A 25,838-nucleotide genomic window follows, 5' to 3' on the forward strand; every position below is an offset into this window, starting at 1 on the left:
AAACATCCAAATACCTCTTTTGAACAATTCATGTGTTTTTCTATAAGTCCTGCCGCTTCAATTCTGTATATTTCCTATTCTTGCATTTTCGATAATCCTATTTTCTAACAGAGACCCTAAAGGTAGTGCTAACATGCAAGGCTGATCCAACTTGATGGATTGCAAGGCCCCATTTAGAATTATCATAAAGGAAGATAAATTACAGACCTAGCTGTATCAAGCTAAGATTTAGGGAGTAATCTCGCACTTGTCTCGTTTTATAACCAGGCTTAGAAGGTGCAGAAAGTCAGCTCATTTACGGTCTAAAAAAAAGTCAGCATGTTTACGTCAAATCAAGGCAAAAGTTGATATCATCCTTAAAAAAGATCCAGACGACTTTGGGATTCTGGTTCCAAGAATTTTTCCCCACCTATGAGACCTTTTGAACATAGGATGATGAAAGCAAAAATCACATACAATGCCTTCATATGCCTCAATTCCATGTGAAAACAAAGAGGCCTCTTGAAAGAATCATATGGTACTACAAATCCTAAAGAATCCTCATTTAAGAAAAAGAAGCCTTGCACTACAAATCCAAGAAGCCTAATTTTTAGTTCTCATAGGATCCAAGAAGCCTTGCACTACAAATCCTACATTTTCCCTGTTATGTGCTGTTGTTGTACCAACTCATTTAAGAAAAGATCCTTGAAAAAAAAAGGGCCTTCAAAGATTTCCTTGATGCCCAGGACACATCTCTCCCACGTGTACCTCATCCCACCGTCCACCGCTCCGCCCAGCGGTACAACTCGAACGGTGATCCCACACAGGCAAGAGCCAAGAGGCAAAAGAAATCTACCCTTTCCCTCTCCGCTCGCGTCGCTGCTGCCTTCGATCCTCCGACAAATTCCACCGCCACCTCCTCCCCCTCTCTTCCAAGCAGGCGCCAAGTGAGCTTTCCAAGCTCTCCCCGCTCCACTTCCGGAACCTTCCAAAACCCCTCCTCGCTCCTAGGGTTTCGCCTCCGCCTCCTCCCCCGCACGCTCGCGCGATGGGGATCGGGCGGAAGCGGCGGCGCGGGAGCGGGGAGCTGTCGCGGGTGGCGGAGATCGTGATGGTGCTGGTGACCGCGGGGGAGGCGCAGGGCGGGCGGGCGCCGACGGGGGCGGAGTTGGCGCGAGGCGCGGGGCTCGCTCGCTGCCGCGGTGGAGGAGGTGGCACGGGCCAGGGAGCTGTTCCAGAGGGAGGACCTCGTCGAGGACCTCGGGCTCACCCGCGCCGGGGACCCTGCCGCCGTGGGATACCGCCCGCGCAGGGCATCCATCGCTGAGAGGGTCCTCCTCACCAAGCGCAAGGTTTGGCGCCTCTTCTCTTCTGGTTCAATCTGGCATTCGCTCCCTTCACAACCGCGTATCCTTGATTTGATTGTTTCACCCTCACCTTGCCCGGTACCTGGTATGATGTGATGAGTTTACAAGAATAGCTGTTTTTATCTAGACAATGCCATAGAGTGCAGCAGTAAGCGGGTTGCCACACCCCCAGGTCACCACTTGATGTCCACGAGCGATATGCTGGGCCTTAGTACCTGCGAAGTACTAAAACCTACAAGTGTTTAGTTCAGATGGTATACATTGTGTGCTAAACAAAGAAAGCAAACAGTGCCTTGCAATTCACTGGATGAAGGCTAAATATAGTATTTCATATCGAGATGTGTTAATTTGCATAAGTTTAAAAATTATAAGCATACAAAATTACCTCCTTGAACTGAAAGCTTACGTATAACAAAAGGGGGTAATATACGTGCATCGCATAACAAAAGGGGGTAATAGAGAGCATGAATACATTTCTTTTGGATATGCCAGTGTTTTTGACTTTTCGTGTTCCATTCAATTCCCTTATATGTTGTGATAGATTTAAGTATGGGAGTACATATTCTCTCGTCACGTTAGTTCAACATGTTAATGTGTCATTCATACACACACACACACACACACACACTAATCTAGTTCTAGTTAAATTTTACCGGTTGGCTCAGATTACATAAGAGCAGTTTATTCATCTTTAATGACTTTTTTTACTCTTTCCTTATTTTTCCATAAGTAGATGGAAGAAGTCAAGGAAGCTCTCACGCATTCAACAACTAATGTGCCTAAAATGACACCCTCGAGTGCAAAAACTGGATTCCAGCATGGAGCTTCTAAGTCCACCACTGGATCACCTAGGAACCTATCAACCCCGATGACATCCTCATTTATCTCTAATCCGCCCATCTTAAATGGAACGGTGGGAGGAGCATCTTCTGTAAAACCAGCTAACATTTCCCCAATTGTTTCGCTGCCACCTGTTGGCTCAGCAGATATCAAAGTGGAAAAAGGTGTTAATGGCTCTAATTTCACACAAAGTGGAGGTACTGTAACATGTTTTTACATCCCACTATCCATGCTATAACTGATTTTCCCTTAAGACCACTCGTGCTTATTATTTATCTCTTGAGATGTGTCTAGGTCAGGAGCTACTTGCAAGTTAACAAGCAGGACTAATTTTAAATTAAGTTTTAGGTTGATTCTCAATTTATTGTGCCTCTATTTTAACTTTTAAGGTTGAATCCATTTGTAGGAACAAAATGCAAAATCCTGACAAACTACAAAATTAACAAAATTGGGGAAAAGACAAGCGTTGCTCACAGCGAACTTCTTTTGGTTTCCTTCTCTTCCTTTTTGTAGTTTAAACTTAGTAGAAAGATTGACACAATACTTGAAGAATATCTTCTTAGATTTGTTCAGAACATTTCATGTTAGTTCGGTGTTCAAAACAAATTGATTACAATAGCACCTAGCTCATGTTTTGTGCCTGACATGCCCCGCATAAAAGTATAGCCATGCACAAAGATAGATATGTTTCTTAGGAAGCTGATTTTGTTCTTCTAGGAGTAGTTACTTCCATTGGTATCTACATTTTAATTCTACAGCATTACATCATGTAAATTAGCATCACACTGAAATCTGTACTGATCATGTATATTTTGCAGTACATAAACTGGATATTGTACATGCGATATTAGAACATGCGATATTGTACATCGCACTGAAATATGTGCTGATCATGTATATTTTGCAATACATAAACTGGATATTGTACGTGCGATATTAGAACATGTGCCTACTGTGTTGTGTAAGAGTACGTGGACACTTAAACATAATGAGCAGAGTTAGGAGGAGTAACTACTCTTAGGAGTGCGAAATGTTTTCCCATGTTTCTTGACCTAAAGAGCGATACCTTGCTTGCATGATTGGTTATTCAGAAGTTATGCAGAAACCAAACAGCAGTTACATTTGACAATGCATGCTTGCTAGTCTGCGAATGGCAACCCTTTGATTCACACAGCATTCATCTTTCTAAACAAATCCCAGTCCTCCCTGGCATCCAAAATATTAATATGTAAATATATTTACAGAATGACTACAGTGCCAATAAACAAATAATTGCACAATCTCCTACCCATTCTCTGAATAAGAGTGGTGAAAGCAGATTAGCAGAGGGAGATAGAAACTTTGTTTAAAATTGATTTGCACTATAGCCATAGAAACTTCTTTGTTTAAAATTGATTTGTGCTCTAGCCATAGAAACTTATTTGTTTAAAATTGATTTGCACTATAGCCATTCCCATACATTTAATCTTGAATGTGACCTTTTCGAGAAAAAAATTGAATGCAACGTATTATTTTAAATCTTCTACACAGCAACAACAAAGCCTTTAGTCCCAAACAAGTTGGTGTAGGCTAGAGATGAAACCTGATAAGAGCCATGTGAAATGAAAGAGAAAGAAAGAATAAGATAGTAATAAAATAAAATAGTGATATGTTACTAGTAGTAATAATAGTAGTAAAGGGTTTTTGAATCTGCTATATCTGAAAATAATATTTCTATGTCATCTGTAGGCGCAGCAACTGCTAATCAGGCAAAATCAGATCGTCATATTGCTACTAGTTCCGATCAGAATTTCGTACAGAGTTCCAGTCAGGCAGAAAAATCTCTGGATAAAAATACACCTGCTATTCACCCTGTGACAGGAAGTGTTATTATGGGACATCAAACTCCACGTGGAGAGTTGTCTGTTAAGAAACAATCAATCTTCCCCAATCACAAGGCAATAGCGAAAAACGTTGAACGGATTCTGAACCAACCAGTTATTCATCCTAGCTGGGCTGTGCCTTCAACTGAGTATATGTATACTCGACTGAACTGTCAGATATGTAAAGTTCATATCACCGATATGGAAAGTTTGCTTGTTTGTGATGCCTGTGAGCGGGGCATGCACATAAAATGCCTTCAGCATTATGGGAATCAAGGTCTGCCTAAAGCTGAGTGGTATTGTCAAACATGTGTGGCACATAGTAGGGGCAAACCCCTGCCTCCAAAATATGGCAAGGTTACAAGAACTATTGTTGCACCAAAGACTAGTATGACTAGTGTTGTTACACAGCCTTCTTTGCAGGTAGCAGCAGGAAACCTAACCAAAAAGGATAGTAGTAAACAAGTAGCAGCAAATGAATGTGTTACCCATCAGAACTCCAACGAAGTTGGCAGCACTGTTCACAAGAGTGGTACACTGGCTTTAGACACTACTGGTTTAAAATCACTATCGATCTCTGTTGCTGGACCTCAAAAGGAAAATGTTAAACATAATGAAACCCCATCTATACAAAAGGAAGGAAATGGCCAACCTTGCGGTGGCATACTTGCAGTTACAGAATGTGCAAAATTCTGCAATGAAGTTCAAAGTAGCAGAGCATCGACGTATAGTTCTGGCAATCTGTCAGAGCAATCTCATATGCATATCGAGAGCAGTTCTTTGAATTCAGTAAACAATTCCACCCTGCAATCGTCCGCATTTCTGACTTAAAACATTCGGACCATTCTTCCATTGTTTCTTCTGTAGAGAACTGTGAGAGCGCCGGAAACTCTTACCAACATCCAAGCAAAAATATACAAATGGCCAGCACTAGAACACATCAAGCAAATTGCAGATGATGCCATCAAGCAGATGAAGTCGCTAACTATGGGATAGGAAAGCCACATGAACAACAAATAATTGCAGATGATGCCATCTCAGATCATGGCAATGTTCATCAGGTGACTTTAAATGGGCACATTTGTCCTCAGCATGAAGTTATAGGGGATCTTAAGGATGAATATGTAAGTTGCAGCATGGCTAGTGTTATGGATTGGGTTGGTGATGCCCTCGAAGCTGTTGAAAACAAAACTTACTATAACTCTTGTAAAATTGAGGGTATAATATACAATGTTCATGATCAATTTTGATTGCCTCCGAAGGTAGCAAATTTGTTCTGTGTAAGCTGCAGGTATCTTTCATTTTTCTTTCCCCTTAATTACCTTGTAAACCCCTTTGCATGTGTGGATGTTGCAAGGCTATCATTCCTCTCTGAACCTACCAACCATTGTTTATAGCAGAATGTGTCGTAGCATATCTCTAAAACACAGGCAGGATTGCTAATTATGTTATCTTTTTGCAGTCACTGTGGGAAGAGCATGTCTCTGGATCTAGACTGGCTATGGTCAATCCCTATTTCTTTGGCTCCGACGTACCAGAATCTGTTTGCAAACCATGTACTGATGAAGAAATGAGGTGAGCCAACTAACTATTGATATGAAGCTACAAATCATGATCGGAAGATTTACTTTTGGTAATATATATTATGGGATTTCACATGTGTCAATAGTTCTTTTAGATGACATACGCAACCTATATACTGTATACATTCCCAGTTATTAAATCAACAAGCCAGAGAGAAACCAATCAAATTATAGAGTTTATATTCTCAATATTCAATACTAAGAATCTTCTACCAGTAAACTAGATCTGAGCGTTCTCATGCTTTTCTCTTGTGGTAGCATATTTATAAATTTTTCATGAGGAAAGGATTGCCCCTACTGTGATAATTGACAAGTGTTAATAAATTTTCGGATTTGCTGCTGTTTTTTTTTTCTTGCAGGTATATGTTTCAAATAATCAAAGAATTGTATTGGTTTCTGCTATTTGTGGCCCTTCTGAGGTACTAAATGTTGACTAGTTTAGAGAAGAGGCCAAGAGAAGATGCCAGCTAGATAGTTCAGATGGTAGTTTGCATCCAATTTTCTTCTGCAGGCCTGTTTCTGATTCTTCAATATTTTCTCTTGCATAGTTAGTCAACAAATGTATATTTGTGAAACTGGTTGCCCGGCTAGTTTGTTGTTCATAAACATAGACGTACCCTACTATGGCAAAAACATGTGTAGTAGCAGAAATAGTTCATGCTGCTGCTGGTTTGGTTGGTTTGTTAATTATGGCTTTCTTCGTGGATAGTATCACATTGATAAAACAATTGAGGACATATGAGTATATGACTGCTAATTAATAACTCAACCCAAAATTATAGATGGTTGAGTTTCGTTAAATTCCTTCCTCTAATGCACTGACTTAATTTGCACTGTAGTTTTTTTCGTCCTTAAAGAGGAGAGTTGCACAACATTTGAACATTAACTGTCTGTCAGCGGTACTATAGCACAACCACCTTGGGCTGGCTGATAATTAGTAGCTATCAAGTTTTGTTATCTAGTATGGAATCTTACCTCCTCTAGTTGGAATGTTATCTTCGTTAGTTGGAAAGTGAGATTGAGGTTTTAGGGGCTGGTCTGAAATGGGTGGTAAGATTAGTAAAGAATGTATAATAAATCAAATGGATGTAAAATGTAAGTGTAGAATAACACAGAAGTAAAGACTGCGGTTAAGTTAGGGTGTCCAACAATCTATATCAGCTAGCTATAAGGGAGGTCATATCAGATTTTTGTCTATGTGGAGGAGAAAATGAATGAAGAGTGAGAAAAACTAGCGACGGATCAATAGATAATCTACTTATTAAAAAAAAACTCGATCACGGGGAGAAGACATCCCCTGGCTTTGACTTAAAAGAGGGGAGTACCGAACCATTTAGGAAGATACTCACACGACCTGCGAGCATCTAGGTTCGAGCTCGGATGGGCAATCTCTCAATTGGAGGCTCTATCAATCGAGCTATCACTCAGTTCTCATAGTCTACTTGTTAAATACAATAATATTATAATCTAGTGCATGTAGGTCTATATTAATTTTATAGGTGGTGCTATAATTATGATGTTAGATAATTTGACTATTGTACTATCTATTGGTAACACTTACAACTATCATAGAAAGTAGCTACCTATATTATTAGAGATGCTCTTATTGTATTGATAGTTTTTATCCCATAAGTCGTTAAGGACAGTCCAGGTCTGTGTTGAAACTTACCAAATCAGCGGACTTCGCATTGTCTAATCGTCTAATCGACAGAGAGCCCGCCACTCTAGCGGAAAGTCCATGGTCCTCTTGCCCAACGGTCAATCAGATATCAAAGAATAATGAATTTCAAATCAAACCTCCCGAATTCAAATCAGTAGAACATTAAATGATATAAAAAACATATTCCAACAAACAGGTTACATGGATCACAAGAAAGTTTGAAGCTTTATTTGATCCACTCAGCATCTGTAGGCTCACCTGACTTTGTTTGGGTGCATATATAGTTCATTGCTCCATGGCAGATGGTCCTGGACATGGCCAAGTCACAACTTGTTGCAACATAGCCAAATCACGGCGTGGTCCAACACCACGAGAATCGGTCATAAAAGCCATCAATAGCACAACTTCGTATGATGGGAATGGGTACTTGGCTACATGCATAACACAGGGCTAGTGATGCATGTTCCTCAAAGCAATCACATGCATCGATGGTAGTTTCACCCGTTACCCTCATGGGTTAAAAACCATGGTAGTGGTGGGCATTGCCTCAGCCATAGATTTTTTGGCAAGCATGTGTATCGGTGGGCAGTACCCGTCACCACACCCAGTTGGCATATCCACACATGTTCTTGACACCTTTTCCATCCCCCTGAAGCATAACCATGGTTTTTAAGGCGTGCCTAAGCAACAAGGCGTCGCCCATGCCTTACCAAAAACAGTGAAGAATAAGGGAGAGAAGAAGAGAAAGAGAGCGGGAGTGGGGGGGGGGGGGGTCGGCCAGCAAGGCCAATCAGATGTCGCCTCTCCCATCCCCGCCGGCTCCAACATCGGAGGCCAGCACAACACCCCCTACAGTTAGAGGCGGTGGTCGATCTGGAAGGGGCGGCAGCAGCCGTTGATCTGGCAGGGGGCAGAGCAGTGAAGCATGGGAGCACCTAGAAGATAGAATGGCTGGCTGGCAGAGAGAGATGGGCAGTGAGCAGCGGTGCTGTGAGAGAGAGAAGGGTAGTGAGCGGCTGAGAGAGAGAATCAAGCATCCAAGGCTAGTACAAGGCATCACCGGAGGAAAGGGGTATGAGCTGGTTAATGGGATGGGCCAGACCGCTCCCTTCTCCCCTTTTTTTCTTTTTCTTTTTTCTCCCTTTTTATTCCTCCTCCCAGCTACGGTTTTTCAGTATAGCGTCACTTCATAATCGTCTAGATGTTGTAAAGGGGATGGGTCACCACACCTCGCCTTACCGCTTTAAAAAGCATGAGCAATCAACCATATCCCAATCCCATGTGTCTTGCAATCAATGCAGTGATACCTCTCTGTGAGTCACACGTCGCACTGCTTGTACCACATTAACTCGCCTCCGTGTTCTTCTCTTTCTTTGTTGCCCACTTTGGGGACCATTGACGATTCTGGACAATAGCTCCCCTTTAGTCTCAGCCTCGTAGCTATTCACCATTGTTGCCTTCAAGCATATGCACACACCGTAGACCAAGAAACCATTTCCGTGGCAGAAGCTCTGTGCAACACAACTTTTCTAAGTACCCACAAGGTGAAAGCAACAAGTTCATATAGTACCTGAACTTACCTTCACATACATCAATTGTTTCATATGCATCATTGTCTGTTTTTGCGCATGGGTGAACTGACCGCTGGGCTGCATTTTCACTTGGTTCACAACTGAGTCCTTGGACTCATCACTCAGTCTGTAGTACCAGACAGTCTGCATTTTCATGTTAGCACGGACAGAGTCTTCTCCGCATACAAAAATATTGGTCCATAGATTTTAAGTATAGTTCCTTAATACATTTATGATTTTACTTTGATGTTGAATATGTTTAGTTTGAAACTTTATCATGGGTTGGCATTTGCAAATTTTGTTTATTACGCATGGAATTTATATGCTTTCGATGCAGTTCTGCTGTTGTATCCTTTTTTCAAACCTATTGGAATCTTAGGTAGTTCACACCATAATACAATTTTTTGCTGAAGTAAAAAAACTTAAACTAATTCTATTTCTTATTTTGCAGATGGTAGTATGATGAATCCACAAGCAGTTTCTACGAAGACTAATGTTGATAGTTAAATGGGTTCCTGGCATTCTTTTGTGTGAACAAATTGTACATGTAGCTATTTTCCTAATGCTAAATGAAGAAGCCGAACTTAGGTTTGTGATATGTCACCTCGATCTCAAACTTGAGCCCTGAGAGAATCATGCATCACATTCTCAGTTCAAACAATACTAATTGTTTGATTTCAGCTCCATTCAACAGTATGTGCCCATTGATAGGAGGTTTTCTCTCTCTTTTGCAGGCTCTGTAAAAGCTTGGAAGGAGGGGCAGCTAGAAGAAGATATTTGGCACTAGTATGCTGTAGCAATCCGTAGTTGTTCCTTTCATATATCATGACATGTTCTAATCTCCCTTGCTATAATTAGGTTCAGCGTAGTTGTAAGAAAATTAGTTATCAGGATGCTTGCTAAGTTCCTATAATCAAAAGCTTCGTTTAATACAGCAGTGTTGCAGTACAGGTGCGTTGTTGCTGGCTGTCAAAATCTGCTGGCTGGTACAAGAGTGTTCTGAAAAACGTAAGTGGATGTTTGGGGTGGGGTGGGGGTTATTTGTTTACTTCCTACTCATTTCACAAGTTTCCTTTCGATCGCATGTGTTGAATTCTTCTCTGCGTAAGTTGTCGAAGTATCCTTGATGTGACCCTACAGAAGTTTGTTTTGCCGTTGTGTTCGTTGTTCAAATACTCACTAACCCCACAGAAGTTTTAAGGTGAGACGGGTAGGTTCATTGTCACAGACGAATGTGTATTGCATTAATCTCCCTGCTGTGAGAGGCTCGTTGACATGTTTATTCAGAAACAAGCCGAGCGGGTGGCTGTTGTCCAACACTGGTGTATCGAACGTTTCTCCAAGAAAGGGGACTGGTGAGTGCTGTAGCAGCAAGTGGAGCAAAACTTTACAGTGTTTGGTTAGTGGTACGAAGTTTAATGGGATGAAATCTTTTTGGATGGATAGATAATTTTGGATGATATGTTATAAGTAATATGTTTGGTTCATGTATAAAACGATACATAAGAGTATTTAGTTGGATATATTAGATGTACAGATAAATATGTTTAATTGCTAAAAAGGTGAGCACTATATTTATTTATAACTTAATTTCTTTATAATATGATAATTTTATAATTATAATTATCATCAAATTATTCTAATTAGTTATAATCTTTACTAATTACATTTAATTATAACTTAGCATGTCACTATTTATCATTAATTACCCACTATAATAAGTAATTATAGTTAATAACATCTAATTGTAGCTAATGCATAACTAATTATTCTTAATTCTCACTAATCATCAAGTACATATAGTTACAGGAGTTGACAGAACTTGTACGAGATCATTAGGCCAGTTTTTACGTATGAGATGGTCTAACATTTTGATATAATATTTCTAAAATCTGTATCACCCTATCATTAGCGAGTTAGTACCATTTTCCAACATATTTAGCATCATCGCATATATGTATCATCTTGTACATGGAACAAATACTACCGTAGGATCTGTTTGGTTGGTTGAACCAACCCATACATGCACGGGGTCATACGGGATCTGAGCAGGTCCAACTGTTTGGTTTGTTAAATCATATCTTTCAGGATGAAATAGTTTAGATTCTTAGAATATATTGAGAAGATGTTATACCGAGTCGTGCGACAAAATCGGTCGAACGACCTGTACAGGTTCTGTCAACTTCGCTACACTTGCAGTTAGTGATGATTAGTGACTATTAGTGGTTACTAAGGATTTTTAGTTAAACATTAGTTAGATGTTATTAACCACAACTCATTATTATTGTGGATATTTAGTGATGATTATTGATAACTTAAGTTATAATCAACTAGAATTAATAATGATTAGTACTAATTAACATAGTTTGTTGATAATAACAAATATAAAATTATTATTTATGTAAAATAATTAAGTTATATATGGCTATAATACATGACTTTTAAGTAATTAAACATGTTCTCGTACCATCTCATATATCTAACCAAATATATTCTCACATCATTCCATATAACTAACTAAACAACCTACTTATATCACTTTATGACCAACCTATCCTTCTAGAATAATCATATCTCATTTAACTTCGTTCAACTAACCAAACCAATAAAACACATCCTTAGTGCATCCAAGTTTCTTGAGATTGTACTGGCCTTGTCACCACGGCCGTAGCCAAGGCGAGAAATGCTTGGAATCAGGCGAACCACTTGTCATGGAGGAGAATATTGACGTTGGCAGTCACATTGTCGATTCTGACCCAGCCGCCAACAACAGCACATGGCTTTTGCCGGCACTTAGGGTGCGACGCGATCTATTTAAGAGAAGTGGTGGTCCTCAGCGATTCCAGGCTACATGGACAGATTTTCGTTTCAGAGTGAGAACCCATACAACAATCTTAACAAGGGTGAAAAAAGACTGGTAAAAAACAACAAAATAGCTGCAGATGAGCAGGCTTTAATCAAAGGTGATGCAATGGACGATACAGGCTATCACAGGACTTTGACACATGTTGGATTGCCGCAAGCATTGTCACTAAAAGGACTTGAAATTCGGGGCTCTCGTGGGAACTTTACTGGACTCCTGACAAGACCGGATGAAGCCGCTAAGGAGTTTCAGAAGTGGACGTTACAAGATCCAACGCGTGCTTCAAGAAACTCATGAAAGTCGACACATTGTGATGAGCATTCAGCACAGATCTTGCAGCCTTCCAGGCATCGGCAATCCTCTGGTCAGATGCCGAGACAAAAAACAATATGGCATGAATCGGTTTTTACTGTTGTTTTCGCGGTCGAAGTAGGTTTATTTTTGTTGCGCGAGGTCATTCGCCATGTTCCACCAATACCTTTTGTGCCGTTGAACAAGGTCTATTTGAAGACTGAGGGCATTTCATTTTTTAATTCAAACAGTTCAACCTAACGCATAAAAATCCATCTGCATGACATCACTCGTATAACACTCTGGAACAATTCAACCTAACAGGTACAACAAATCAGTTTAATTCAAACCAATTTGACTCGGCATTCCTAAATTCAAAACAATCCAGCAGAACGATCAGAATAATTTAATTTGTTTCTGCGTTTAAGTTGACACTGTTGTGGCATTTAAACAAAGAAATGGTAGCCCTTAGCATCTCCAGTGACCAGAACATGTAAAAATCTATCTTCCTGAGTGAAAACCCGTACCATTCTAGCAAGGTAACGAAGAATATGACAAACCATAAAAATAGATATACAAGAGTAGGCATTGCAGCAATCAGTACAAACCCAAAAAATACCATACCAGCCCTCAAGAATGTGAAATAAATACAATGGGTTACACAGCCTTATTACAACAAAACTCTGATAATGAATCATTGAATTTGACACAAGAAACTGGTTTCCTGCAAACAGTGTCACTGCTTGGAAGTCCACGCGGAAAGGTGCCCTTGCTATCTCCTAGATTTGTGTGGCCACCCCAGTATCTTGTATGTATGCAACCTGGTAACACTTCCATGGGGTAGTATACAAATGTAGTATATGTACAGAACATGCTTTTGAGAAGACCACAGGAAAGCTCTAATGAGTTTCAGCAGGAAGGGTTCGTCAGAAAATCCAGAGCACGCTTCAGATGATCCACAGCAACAGACACATCATCGAATGCAAGAGCGCCGACCGCAAATCTTGCTGCCTTGTGAGCCTCGGCGATCTTCTCAGCTGCTGGCTGGTAACTGCTATCATACTTATATTGGCTAGCTGGTGGTGCAGCTGGAGTAGTAACTTGATGCGCAGAATCAGCACTGGAGTATTGTGTTGGGTCGGAGGGATTCGATGCAGGAGAGTATGATGTAGGGGCAGGACCATCACCTGCAGGGTAGAATGGTGATTGATGCGTTGGCACAGAAGGTAATGTGCTGTCCTGGAAGCTTGGAAACGACTGGAAATTAGGGTAGTTGTATGGAGCAGGTGGGGTTTCCATAGAGTAGTAGTTTTGAGAGCTGTGTTGGGGTTCAATTGTGTAGGGTGGGGGGTGGTATGTCTGAGGATAAGCTGAAACATCTGGTTTATCATTGCTATGAGGACTGTAGCCATCATTGGAAGTGTAGTCTGTTCTTGTGTAAGGGGGTGGGGAATAATTGGATGGTGGTTTGTGGACCTCATTGGTAGGGTAGTCTGTGCTTGTGTACGGGGAAGATGAATAATTTGGTGGTGGTTTGTGGACATCAGAAGAAGGGTAATCTGTTCCGTGGTATGAGGGAGAGGAATGAGATTGTGATGGAGATGGATGCTGGGACTGTGGGGGTGGGGGTGGGGGTGAATAAGGTGACTGGGCAGGGGAATGATCATGGAACTCTGTACTTTGTCGAGGCAAATTATTTCCTGGCTGGACAGCAGAAAAGCTATCGCACCTACTAAAATCCTGCGCACAAGAAGATAAATCAAGAAATTAAAGTTACTACGTTGAAAGAAACTATCTAACCATGTAAAAAAGATGCAAGCTACACGCACTGTAAAAAGTGGAGGAAATAACCTTGTCTACAGGTTGGTATGGTGCTTCACTGCCATGCTGCCTGCTGCTGAATGACTGGCTTCGCCCCATATCCTGATTAAGGGACCAAACGATTCAAATAGTTGTGAATCAGTGAATGTCAAGGCTGCACAAAGTACTGCAGCACAACTGCTGTTAATTGCTTATTGCCCAATCTAAGGTTTTCCACTTGTTAAGTTTCATAATGAAACATGTTGAAGCATTAAAAAAAACTAGAAGGAAATCCTAACTGAATAAAAAATAGTTGTGGCTTTTGGAAAAGATGATTTTGGATTGGATTTTTATGTATATGAAGTGTATAATACATCTAATACCCCTACTGCCAGCTTCAAAACATCATCACTCAGAATCCACAAAAGCAACTCAAGATCAGCTTGCGGATTCTAGTAGTAAAGGTAGCTTTTGATTCTCAAAATCGGTTTCCACAATCAGGCTGTTTATTTCAGCTTCTGACTGTGGGCCAAAAGCTGAAAAAAAGCTAAAACAAGGAGGTCCTAAGTTTTAACAAATAAATTTTCATGAATTGTTGAATGCCTGGTAGTGGCTGTAATTTTTTTTTTATCGAACGTGCAGGAGAGCTGCGTATCATTTCATTATAGGAGAAGAAAAACAAAGTATAAAAACACACCACAACGCACACACTCCACACCCCACTAGCAAACAGAACAGTCGCGTCACTAGCACTAGATTGGGCGGCCAACAACTACCATCTATGGACCAAGGACCAGGCTCCCAAGGTCCTTAGCTCCGGCAGTGACCCATAACGAGCCTTCCTCTGCCACTGACCACACCACCCTATCCACCTTTGGGCCAACACCGTTAAAAACTCAGTCATTGCGGTGCTGCCATAACTCCCAAGCAACAAGAACAAATAGGGAATTGAGACATTTTCTGTGATGCTTGCCGACCGTTCTAATTGACTGGCACCACCAGCTCGAGAAGGTCGTTGTATCCGGCTGAGGAGTCATGGGTTGCAGCAATCAAGATATGATTGATGGATTCATCTAGACCTGTCCAAATAGGCCTACCGGGCCAGCCTAGCACGAGCCTAGCCAGGCACGACTCAGCCCAATAGGCTCGACTAAGCAAACGGGTCGTGTCGGAGGCGCGACCCACGACATGGCCCGTGGTTGACTGTGTCGAGCCGGGCCGGCTCGAGCACGGTTGCGCCACGGCGCCAGGCGGCACGACGGGGGTAGCCGACCGGGCGGAGGGGAAGGCAGGGGCGAGGAGGCAACCGGCCAGTCCGTCGGCGGGACGGGGGCGGCCAAGCAGCGCGGACAGGGGCGGCAAGGGCGAGGGCAGCCGAGACGGGGCGACCGTGCGGTGGGCGGCACGGCCGGCAGGGCAGGGCGGCCGGGGCTTGGCCGCAGGGTGGCGGTGGCCAGGCCAGGCCGTGCCGACACACTGTGCCGAGGCGTCGGCCCAAGCACGGCCTAGCTAGCCATGTCGTGTCGGCTCGGCCCGCCTACCCCTTAGGTCGTGTCGTGCCTGGGCCGTGCCTACAGTGCTGTGCCTCGGGCCGGCCCAGTAGGCGCGACTTAGGTGGCCAACACTAGATTCATCCGATTGATAACAAAACGGACAAGAAGCATGGTGGGGCAGTCCTCGCTTGGCTATTCGATCTGCTACCCAACACCGGTTCAGCATTACAAGCCAAAGAAAAAACTTAGATAGTAGCGGTGCCCAAGTCTTCCATATGTGCTTCCATGGTGCAAATCTGATGGAACTGACAAAGAAAGTACTATATGCATATTTGCTTGCGTAAACGCCTGAATCAAACAGCTTCCAATAGTGATGATCTGGCACACCATGTTGTAGGGTGATAGCCTCCAGCAAGTCCCATAATTGCAAACTCAAGCACTATCATAGAGAGAGCACCCTTAATGTCAGTTACCCAACTCCTGTTCTCAATCGTTGAGCCACTGTCCGTTGGTTAAAAACGTAGCAAGGGACAAGAGCAACAAGGTTGGGAGCTACTTCACAGATGGTCCTGCCCTGCAGCCACCTATCCCTCTAAAATCTTGTGTTTGTCCCATATCCAATGATAGTTATTGTTGCCATGTCAAACAAGACTCGCGCATTGGGATGGACTTTCACCTGCAATTTAGTCCAAGGGCGTGATGGATCAGTTTTTTGCAGCCACAACCACCGTATACAAAGAGCCCATCCAAGGATTGCCAAATCATGTATGCCTAGGCCTCGGTACTGGATCGGGCAGGACACCCTTTGCCAAGAAACTAGACAACTGCCACCATTAGCTTGCTCACGCCCTTTCCATAGGAAACCTCACCTCCTCTTGTCAATTGCCTTGATGATCCACCTAGGGAGGTCCATTGCGATCATTTGTAAATGGGTGTTGCAGTGAGCACCACACGAACCGTGATTAGCCTCCCAGCTCGGTTCATCAAGGAGGCTTTCCACAACGGCAATTGATCCGCCACCTTATTGACCAAAGATTGCAGCTCGGCTTTGGAAAGTTTCTTGATAGATAAGGGAAGTCCCAAATATGTGCATGGAAATTTTTTTACTTCACACAGCAGTTGATCTGTGATGATTACCATGTCCTCTTGGCACTGAATGGGAGACACAGAGCACTTTAAAATATTAGTCTTGAGCCCTGAAGCTTGCCCAAAAACCATCAGCACTTGCTTGATCAAATCTAGTTCAGCAGCAGCTAGTCGGAGGAGCAAAACAACATCATCCGCATACAAGGACACTCGGTGTTGCGATCCTCTGACCGAGAGTGGTTGTAGGAGGCCATCATGGCAGGCTCAGCCAATAAGCGAGCTCAGCACGTCCATCACTAATATGAACGTGGGAGAAAGAGGGTTCCCTTGATGTAAGCCTCGACGGTGCATAATTACCTCTCTCAGCTCACCATTCATTAAAACCCGTGCGGACGAGGTTGATAGCAAGCCGCAAAGGAGATTGCACCAGCAGTGACCAAACCCCAAATATCGTAGCACCTCTAGTAAAAAAGGTCAAGATATGGAGTCGAAGGACTAAGAAATATCCAATTTGAGGTTCACGTGTGGTTCCTTCTTCCTATGCAAGCATCGGGTTGTTTGTTGAACAAGAAGGAAGTTGTCATGAATGCATCGTCCTCGAACAAAGGCACTTTGATTTGTTGATACCATGGATGGTAGACAATTTGGGAGCAAGGCGGTTAGCTAAGATTTTTGCATTCAGCTTTGCGAAACTGTGGATTAAGCTTATGGGCCGGTAGTCCTTCACTTGTATAGCATCAGTCTTCTTGGGGATGAGGGTGAGAAAAGTTGTGTGTAGCAATCTTAGTTTAGAAACTCTTCCTTGCTGCACAGCCAATAGAGCCATCATGACATCACTTTTGATGGTCTGCCAGCAAGACTTATAAAAACGACCGGTAAAACCATCCGGGCCCGACGCCTTGTCCTGCGGTACTTATTTGATAGTTGCCCAAACTTCATCTTCCGTGAATAAATCATCTAGAGAGTCCAGGTCGTGAGGATGAGGATGGAATGACGATAGGTCCAAAGTCGTGCTCCTATGTTCCTCACTGCCCAACAGATCAAAATAGAAATCATATGCAGCAGCCTGCTTCTCCTCTTGAGTGGTGACTCTGATTGTTCACAAGGAGCTTGGCCACAAAATTCTTTCTTTTCCAAAACCTGGACTGTTGATGGAAAAAGGAAGTATTGGTGTCCCCTTCCTTGAGATAGAGCACACGAGAACGCAGTCGAGCAACTGTACGCTCAAGGGATGCCAAGCCGAGACAATGCTGTTTTAACTTCCGGCGCAACCACTCTTCCTCAATTGAAAGCTGCTGCAAGTCTCGGGCAATCTCAATGCAATGAAGGACTACCTTTGCCATGGCAAGTTGTGTCTTAATATTTCCAACTTTCCACTGAGTCCAACTCTGAAGCCCTCTGCTTAAACGTTGCAGCTTGACGAACATTCATTCAACCGGACAGGTCACAGCAACTGGAGCTTCCTAATTCGATTTGACAGGCTCCTAAAATCCTTGGAGGTTGGGCCAAAAACTCTCAAAGTGGAAACGTTGTTTCCCTCTTGTGCTGACCTTGAGACCAAACAAAAGTGGACAATGATCAGAGACAACCGCCGCACCACTCTGAAGGAGGGAGTCCGAGAAGATCTCCCAATTGACGAAGAAAAATGCACGATCAAGTCTAACCAAGGTCGGGGAGTCGCGTTCATTCAACCAAGTATATATGCGGCCTAAAAGAGGGATCTCCTTGACTTGACAATCATCAAGCAATCGTCGAAATCGGCGCATCATTGCCTGGTTCAGATTTGCATTATTCTTGTCTACCGCTTGATAAATCATGTTGAAATTGCCTGCCACAAGCCATGAGCCAGTGCATAGAGCACGTACATCACGCAGCTCCTGCAAAAACAGCAGCTTGCTCTGGTCATCTTGGGGGCTATATACATAGGTGAACCACCAATTGCGACCCTCTGGCTCTGCAAACTGAACCGAGGCAGAAAAACATCCACCTGGGAACCAAGAGCCTGACAAACCGTCCCTTTCCAAGCTATGAGAATGCCGCCCCTAGTGCTCTTGGCAGGCAGGGCCACATGCTGGTCGTACTCAGAACCAAGCGTGGAAAGGAAGATGAGTCTAGACAGGGGCAGCAACCTTCGTCTCCTGAATACACACAATATTAGCCTTTGAGGACAACACAACATCTCGGATAGAATTGCGCCGATCAGTCTGGTTGAGACCTTGCGCATTCCAAAAGAGAATAGTAGATGGAATCATAAATAAACAGTGAGGAAAATCCAAACAACAAGGAGCAACCGCTCAGCTTCACACGATCAGTTCCTCCACTGATCGCACCTGATCGGTTTCATCAGTTGTCCATCCGAAGATGGCCGCAAGAGCAGTGAGGTGCTCATGGGTAAGAACCCTCTCAAAGAGCCGCTATAGGCGTCTTGAGCCTTGTGACCCACCTGCTCTTGGTTAGAAATCAACCCAAGGCTCCTCATCACTCTTATATGAGCATATGTGACCGCAGGGACCAGAAAACAAGGTACAACGCCCGCAATTCGTCTACCGCTTCTGGACGCAAGGTTGGGGGAGGAGACGCTCCACCGGCTTGGAGTGCTTAGCGATGAAGGGGTGCGAACGAGGGTCAGGAGTGCGCGGCGAAGAAGGCCTCGCGGGAGTCTGTGTAGCGTCACGATGTCGCCGCCTGGAGTAAACTCTCAAGGACTTGCTAGCATCACCGACGTCGCTTCCAGGAAGCAGTGTCATACAGGGGGAAGCGACCGTTCTGGGGGTGTGATCTTGGTGCGTGATCAGCTGTAGGCTGATGTCTTGTACCCGTTCTGCGGGCGGCACTTAAGCCACAACGTTTGCGAGAGCTTCCAGGTTCCAGTGCGCGTTTAGATGTCGAGTGACGTCCTGCACCTAGTCACTAGATGGGGTAGCTAGCCACGGGGAGCGCAACATAAGATGTGACCACGAAGGAAAGGGGCCCAACATCTAGCACCAGCCCATTAGACGGAGGGACGTCTTTAACAAATGTAGGCTCACCGGCATGGAACCTTACACGATCAGCAGCGCTATAGTCAACATTGGAATCCACGTCCGAGGAGCTAGCGGAGCAGGCTGCCGATCCAGTGACAGATTGAGGTACGAAAACCTTCTTGCAAACTGCCTCTGAATGGTCCTTTGTCATCGGCGCTGGGTCTTCTTGGGAAGGGCCAACAGCCAAACCGCCATTAATGCCACACAACCGCGTCCAAGGTGGCCGCTTCGACTCCTGTGGAATCTGCGATGGGTGGCTCGTCGGGCTGGGTCCCCATGTCGCACGCCGTGGGCCCTGAAGAGTTTATGGGCCCTAGCCTGCTCTTCACCGGAACACGGGCAACGCCGTCGTCAGTAGCATTGACAGTGGCTAAAACACCGCGGTGTGCCGCCGGCGCTACCAAACGTTCTTGTCCAAGGGAGGCGATGAGTCTGGCGCATCATGATCGAACTGGAAGGCCTCCAACACATTGATCTCAATTGGGTAGGGCAGGGCTCTCACCAGCGAGCCATCCTCAACGGTCACCGGCAGCTCAACGATGACAAGGTCCTTCACAGGCGGGATTAGCTCCGGCCGGAGGGACCAAGCCAAGAGCCGAAACGAAGATAAGTCGCTTCGGGTCACCGTGGACGGGAGGAGCCGATGAATCCAGCAATAGGGGTTCAGAAGCTGCTCGGCCGTGGACAACTCCCAAGCATGAGCCGGGATACAACGTAGCTCGAGCTCGACCATGAAAGGCAGTGACATGTCGACAACGTTTGCCAGACAAAACCACCGCTTGATGAGGAGCCTGAAGAGGGGTGTGGATCGGTTGCCCGCGGTTGCAGACCAGCTCCACCGTTGATTCGTCTGACAAAACGAGCAGAACAACTCCCTGCCTGACATGATAGACTCCTAGCAAAACATTTTGCAATCTTCACAGCCACCTCCCGCGGTGAGGTCAGAGGCCTACTACTAATCACCGAGACGAGAACCACACGGTGCAGATCCTCTTTAGCCCGCTCAATGCTTCCAAAGCGATCGATCACGCAGCAATCCCTAAATGGACGATCTTCAGCAGCCGCGACGGTCGCCTCGGATGGTATGCGCACCGAGGGCTCTCAGGAGACGCCGCCGTTGTGACCGCCGACCATCGGTGGAACCGACGTAACCCCACCCGCCGAAGAACAACGCTTGCGGCCACAGTGATGCGGGCGCTTGCCCTGACAGTCGTTGGACCCAACGCCAGAGGGGCCTTCACCCGCGGCCGTTACCGGCACCGCGACGTTGGAAGGATCCGGGTGCACCGGTGGCGACAAGCGACGCCAGACTGACCGCCTATGAACAGGCAGGGGCTGGCGCACACCCGAGGAAGCCTACTCCATGGAAGAGCTTGTGCCGGTGTGAAAGCACAGACACACGTAGGAATGGTGCCCAGGCAAACAACGAAAACGTGTGCGCTATCGACATCGGGCTGCACAGTGAGAAGGCGAGAAGCAGTTGAAGCACTTCCCCCGTAGATCATCGAGAACCTGGCCAGCAGCCGGCGCGGCGGCCTAGGACGACTCCTGCAACATCGCCGGCATTTGACCACTTGTGAGTCGTCCGCGTCTGAACCGCACCTCTTCACGACACGATGTAGCTTAGAGCAGGCAGCAGGACGGGGACCAGGAGGTTGCGACGCAGACGGGATGGGCCGTCACGAGGGAACCTGGACAACCACTAGCGCGGGGACGACGATGCATGCCGCGCCTGACCCATCGGAACCACGACCACACACGTGACTGGCAGCACCGAGGGAGGGGCCGAAGAATTCACCGCATCACAGTAGGAACTAGGGGCAGGATCCCACCGCGTCAAGGACCGGATGCCGGAGTCGGGGAGGAAGGGCTAGCGTCCCGCCAGCGCAGCTCCTTGGAACAACCCACAACTGGCACGAACGGCCGGGCCAACGGCGACAAAGGAGGAGGGGAAGGGGAAGGCGGCGCCTGGGAGGGGAGGGGGTCTAGCTTTGGGGGCAGCTTGGGAGGTACGGTGGCCGCCGGGCCTAGGAAGGATGTCGGTGTGGGGCTGGGGAGGGTGGAGGCGCCACCGGGAGGCGAGAGGTTGGAAGGGGAAGCGGAAAGGGCCATCTTGTACCATGGCTGTAAATTTCAAACTGAAAACAGAGAGGTAGCATAATTCTCCAGAATCTATGATTGCACGAATTTTTCAGAGTGTTGGCAATATAGATTTTAGGAAGTGGGATGTATGTTGCATGGATAATTTACATTACGATGAGAGGGCTTGATAAGTAGATTTAATCTCTAGATTTTACTAACTTTCAAAAAGGAACATCAGGAATGGTGATAGTACCATGGAAGCACGTTGGACTGCTGTGAAAAATACAAAGATGCAAATTCACACTAGTTAAGAATCAGGAGCATGGCCAAGTTCATTACGAAACCATTACTAATGAGTCAGGATAGTTACATGAGGAATTGTGGTGGTACTGACATGTGCTTCATCTTTATCCCCACCAGGAGGTCCAGCTTCAGGCTTCCGTCCTTCTTTGAGAGCTTTCCTTATTTCAGCTGCTTTCCAGATGGCATATTTCTGCTTCTGCGCAACCTGTTAAAGGCACAAGAAAATGGGAGGTAAAACATGGATACATATACATACATCGAACCTTTCAGCATGGGTCAATAAGATCATATAGTAATTGATATAAACATAAACTGACAAAATAGCTGACATCAATATTATATAACATCAAGATTATATAGTAACAAATGTATTAGGCAATAACATAGTAAACCTACATCAGGTTGAAGCTCGCCAAACTGGTTAAGAATCTCAAAGAAGATGCTCGCAGCATAGAAGGTTTTAGCAGTATTTCTGCAAAATACGCAGATTTGCATGCATTAGTGACACTGTAAATAGATAATAACACCATGAGTGAAGCAGAATGAGAATTCGGGAAGTATGATACATGTCAGCTCGTCCAGCACGGTCCTGTTTATCAGCTTTAGCAAAGACATTCAATGCAAACCCCTCCACATGAAGATGATCATCAGGCCCCAAAGTCAAAGATTTCTTGTCCTGGAAGATGAGAGAACATATTTAGGAGTGGGAAAAAGATGCTCTAGAGTGTAAATGAAACAACCAGCAGTTACAAAAACTCACAAAGATGCATGATATGGAGATCATAAAGAAGACAATATGTGATTTGGTCTAAAAAAAATCAACATACACAATTGAGGGCATCTTAACAGAACATATAAAAGTCCAGGTAACTGAGCTAAGTGATGAAATGGAAACCATAAGTATCAGAAACAAAGGGCATAGCAAAACTATTTGCATGCGATATAGTTTGTATGCGTTAATTGGTGCATGAATAGGTAAAATCTGGTGCTTAATGTCTTCTTTTTCTTGTTTTATTAATATACATATTGCCAACATAGCATTAATCCTTCAGCATCATATATACAAAAAAGTCATTTTTTCATAGTTAACCCATAAGACTCTGCATACTGCGAAGTTACTAAAGGTAGGGTGACTGCTGAAAACCTTATTGCAATTATTTATAATCACGAGTCCCAAGGTCAATCAGCATCTAGCCAACAACATCTAGGGGACGCAAAACTACAATTATGAACCAGAAACTAGTTTAGACTTACAATGATGCTGGTTCTATGCAAGTCAATGACAAATTGAAATCAGTGCTTCTTCCATCACAAACACGAAAGCTATCTAAATAAGATCATACTGTTTCTCAAGGTATTGTACAGAATTTGGATATAATATGTGGATATGATCATCATCAGAGCCACGCCACATATACATCAGTTCAACGATTGCTAGAACTTGGACGTGATTATGGGACTACATAGATTTCTCCTTTCAACTCATAGAATGCTTACCAAGGGCATATAACCACTATCCTATTTCTTCTAGCAAGCCACTGCGAAAATGGGTTTTAGCCCCAAGATATCAGTGTTCCAATCTCTAAGCCGTTGCCAAAATTGGTTTTATCCTTTTCTTCTTACAAAATATACATTGGAGGTTATTTGTGGTTGAAACTTGTTTGTTCAGTATCAACGAGTGTTTTATAGAAAACTACTACCTCCAGTTTTTTGCAAAAAGCATGTATAACTTATGTGTGCTAGTCTAAGTTTCAACGATACGCGATACGCCGATACGGATACATGTATGGCGATACGGCGATCATCCAAAAACAAGGATACGCCGATACAGCAAGTATATATAAATATATATTTAATTTTTGCCAAAATATAATTATTTTTTGCCAAAATGTAAATAACTGAATATGCTAAAGAATGAGATTGATACAAAACTGCAGGTGTCCACAGGCAGCAACATAACACAATAAAATAGTTCAAGTTCAAAGGCTAAAACATTACGACGTTAGTACATCACATTACATAAGGATACAAGGCACAAAGGCCAAATATAATTGCTCCACAAGAGGTAAATATGGGGGTTGTTCCATCAACCACCTCTTCACGCTGAAGATCCTTCATCTTCAGTTATCATCACCTCAAACGGTGACTTGTTTCCTTCTACCAAGAAGAACGATGACTTGTTTCCTTCCACCAAGAAGGAGAGGATCTAGAGGAATGAGAAGGCAAGGAACTTGCCATGGCTAGCGATTTGGATCTCACATGCTGATAGATTCGTGATGCGGCAGCTTCGGATCCAGGCGGTGGTGCGCGCGCTCCTAGTGGCGCCGCAGGAGATGAGGGGAGAACGAGAAGAGAAACAGAGTTGTGGTGTCCTGCCTGAGGTGTTTTAGGGTTGGAAGAGCCAATGGGCCGATGTTGTTTACCTTCACTTGGGCTTTGAAATGAGATGTCTGGCCCAAACGTATTGGCTGGGGGTATTGCTAGGTATCAAAAACATATCGTGAATTAAATGAATTTGTTTCTAAATCACAATTCCCTGATACTTCCCGATATCCGTATCGCGCCATATCAGATACAGGTATGGCTACCTCCATGACGTGTCGGTGAAACATAGTTGCTAGTTATGTCCATGCCACACAAACTTGGCCAGGTACACACTATGGTGGTCATAGTCTTCTCCACAGACTGTTATACAGCATTCCACCAAGTCGAGCTCAGTAATTCTACTTAAGTCATGATGCTATGAACGCTAGATGTAGTTGATAGCCCCTGCTCAATCGTTCTCCCACTCAGTGGCGTCCTTCAGCCAGACATAAGACTTCTTTAGTTACAACATATGATGCATATCCCAAAAAGAAATTAGGTACAGAATCAACTGAACAACCCATCGTTGATTTCCTAAAAATTCTACAAAGACTGGTTTTATAGAAACGTTTTACTAAGACACAGCATCCAAATAATACCTTTCTGGTTGCTGCCACAAAATTATACTGTAACAAGTAGATCTAAAACTACAGATTAACCACATCAACTGCTGCTTTCTTTTCCAAGTGAACAAGAGAAAGGAGATCCAGATGCACGTACAGACCTTCTCCAGCTGGTTCATGAGGGAGACGAGAACGGAGTTGGTGGTCTTGGTGCGCTCCTTCTGCGGGATCATCAGCCCCCTCTCCATCGCGAAGAGCCGACCTGCCAATAACCACACCAAATTCAAATCCAATCAAAACACTAGCAATCAGCGGCGATTAGGAGGAAGGAACCTAGGAGGAGAGCGGCTCATCTCACAGTAGTATGCGACGAGGGGCTCGTGCTTCTGCAGCTCATCGGCGCGCTGCAGGTAGGGCAGCAGCCCCTTGGCGGGCTCCGCATCGCTCCCCATCGAAGGAGGGAGGATTCGGGACTCGGGGTGCGAATACTGGAGGCGGCGCCGATCGCCGGAGGAAGAGAAGGCGGCGGCGGCGGGAGCTGGGGATTGAGAGGCGGCGGATTGGTTTGGTTTGGGGTGAGGAGTCGCTGCGGCTGCTGCGCCTTCGTCGGAAGGAGACAGAGGAGAGGGAAAAGCTTGGGATCGTGGAGGGCAATTTCGCAAGGAGGTACCCCGAGGTTGTTGCGCGTTTGCATCCCAGTCCTCCCGTGGCTGCTGATGACATCTCCTCGCCGTCCGATCCCACGATGGGCGGTCCGCGCAAAAGGCGACGATAAAATAGAACCGCCCACTATTTGTTTATGCTGCACTATTTGAACCACGGTGTACAGATCATCAAGCTATAATAATTTTAGATTGGAAAATGCTATATTTCATACCCATGAAAATGAAAGTTTTTTGGTCAACGATCTGACACGTTGGATTTGAATCCAAGGTGGATCTTGCTTCTTCTACCTTCAGCTATGGTTGCTTCTTCTGCCTTTAGTTCTTTCTCTCTCTTCAATCAACAATGAGATCCTACTTCCCGCCAGCTTGTCTCTGTCTCCGGCGACGTCACCTTCATCGTGCTAACTAATCGATTTTCAATGCCCTCACCGCCAACCCCGTCC

General features: G+C 44.5%; 1 protein-coding gene and 1 pseudogene across 2 annotated transcripts; one reads left to right on the plus strand and one right to left on the minus strand.

Moving 5' to 3' along the window:
* Positions 1-739: 739 nt before the first annotated feature.
* LOC133930386 (uncharacterized) lies at positions 740-6,763 on the plus strand (annotated as a pseudogene).
* Positions 6,764-12,604: 5,841 nt separating this feature from the next.
* Positions 12,605-25,424, minus strand: LOC133930387 (protein HOMOLOG OF MAMMALIAN LYST-INTERACTING PROTEIN 5-like). 2 transcript variants are annotated; one of them, XM_062377025.1, is made up of 7 exons: positions 25,089-25,424; positions 24,892-24,992; positions 22,370-22,479; positions 22,200-22,275; positions 21,895-22,008; positions 13,868-13,939; positions 12,605-13,756 (listed from the first exon to the last, which is right to left on the minus strand). In XM_062377025.1, exons 1-7 carry the CDS (start codon positions 25,180-25,182, stop codon positions 12,926-12,928), a joined length of 1,398 nt encoding a protein of 465 aa, XP_062233009.1. In that variant the 5' UTR covers positions 25,183-25,424; the 3' UTR covers positions 12,605-12,925. The 2 variants fall into 2 exon arrangements, with proteins under 2 accessions (XP_062233009.1, XP_062233008.1); XM_062377024.1 differs by having other exon boundaries at positions 21,871-22,008; positions 25,089-25,423.
* Positions 25,425-25,838: the final 414 nt, after the last annotated feature.

The sequence above is a fragment of the Phragmites australis genome, chromosome 10 (genome assembly GCF_958298935.1).
Source record: "Phragmites australis chromosome 10, lpPhrAust1.1, whole genome shotgun sequence".
In the NCBI taxonomy this organism is placed as follows: Eukaryota; Viridiplantae; Streptophyta; class Magnoliopsida; order Poales; family Poaceae; genus Phragmites; species Phragmites australis.

Coding starts and splice junctions, on each gene's coding strand:
- LOC133930387 (XM_062377024.1), bottom strand. CDS start 25,182: ATGGGGAGCGATGCGGAGCCCGCCAAGGGGCTGCTGCCCTACCTGCAG. Junction 22,276..22,369: donor CGTGCTGGACGAGCTGACAT/GTATCATACTTC, acceptor CGTATTTTGCAG/AAATACTGCTAAAACCTTCT. Junction 13,757..13,867: donor CATACCAACCTGTAGACAAG/GTTATTTCCTCC, acceptor TCTTGTGCGCAG/GATTTTAGTAGGTGCGATAG.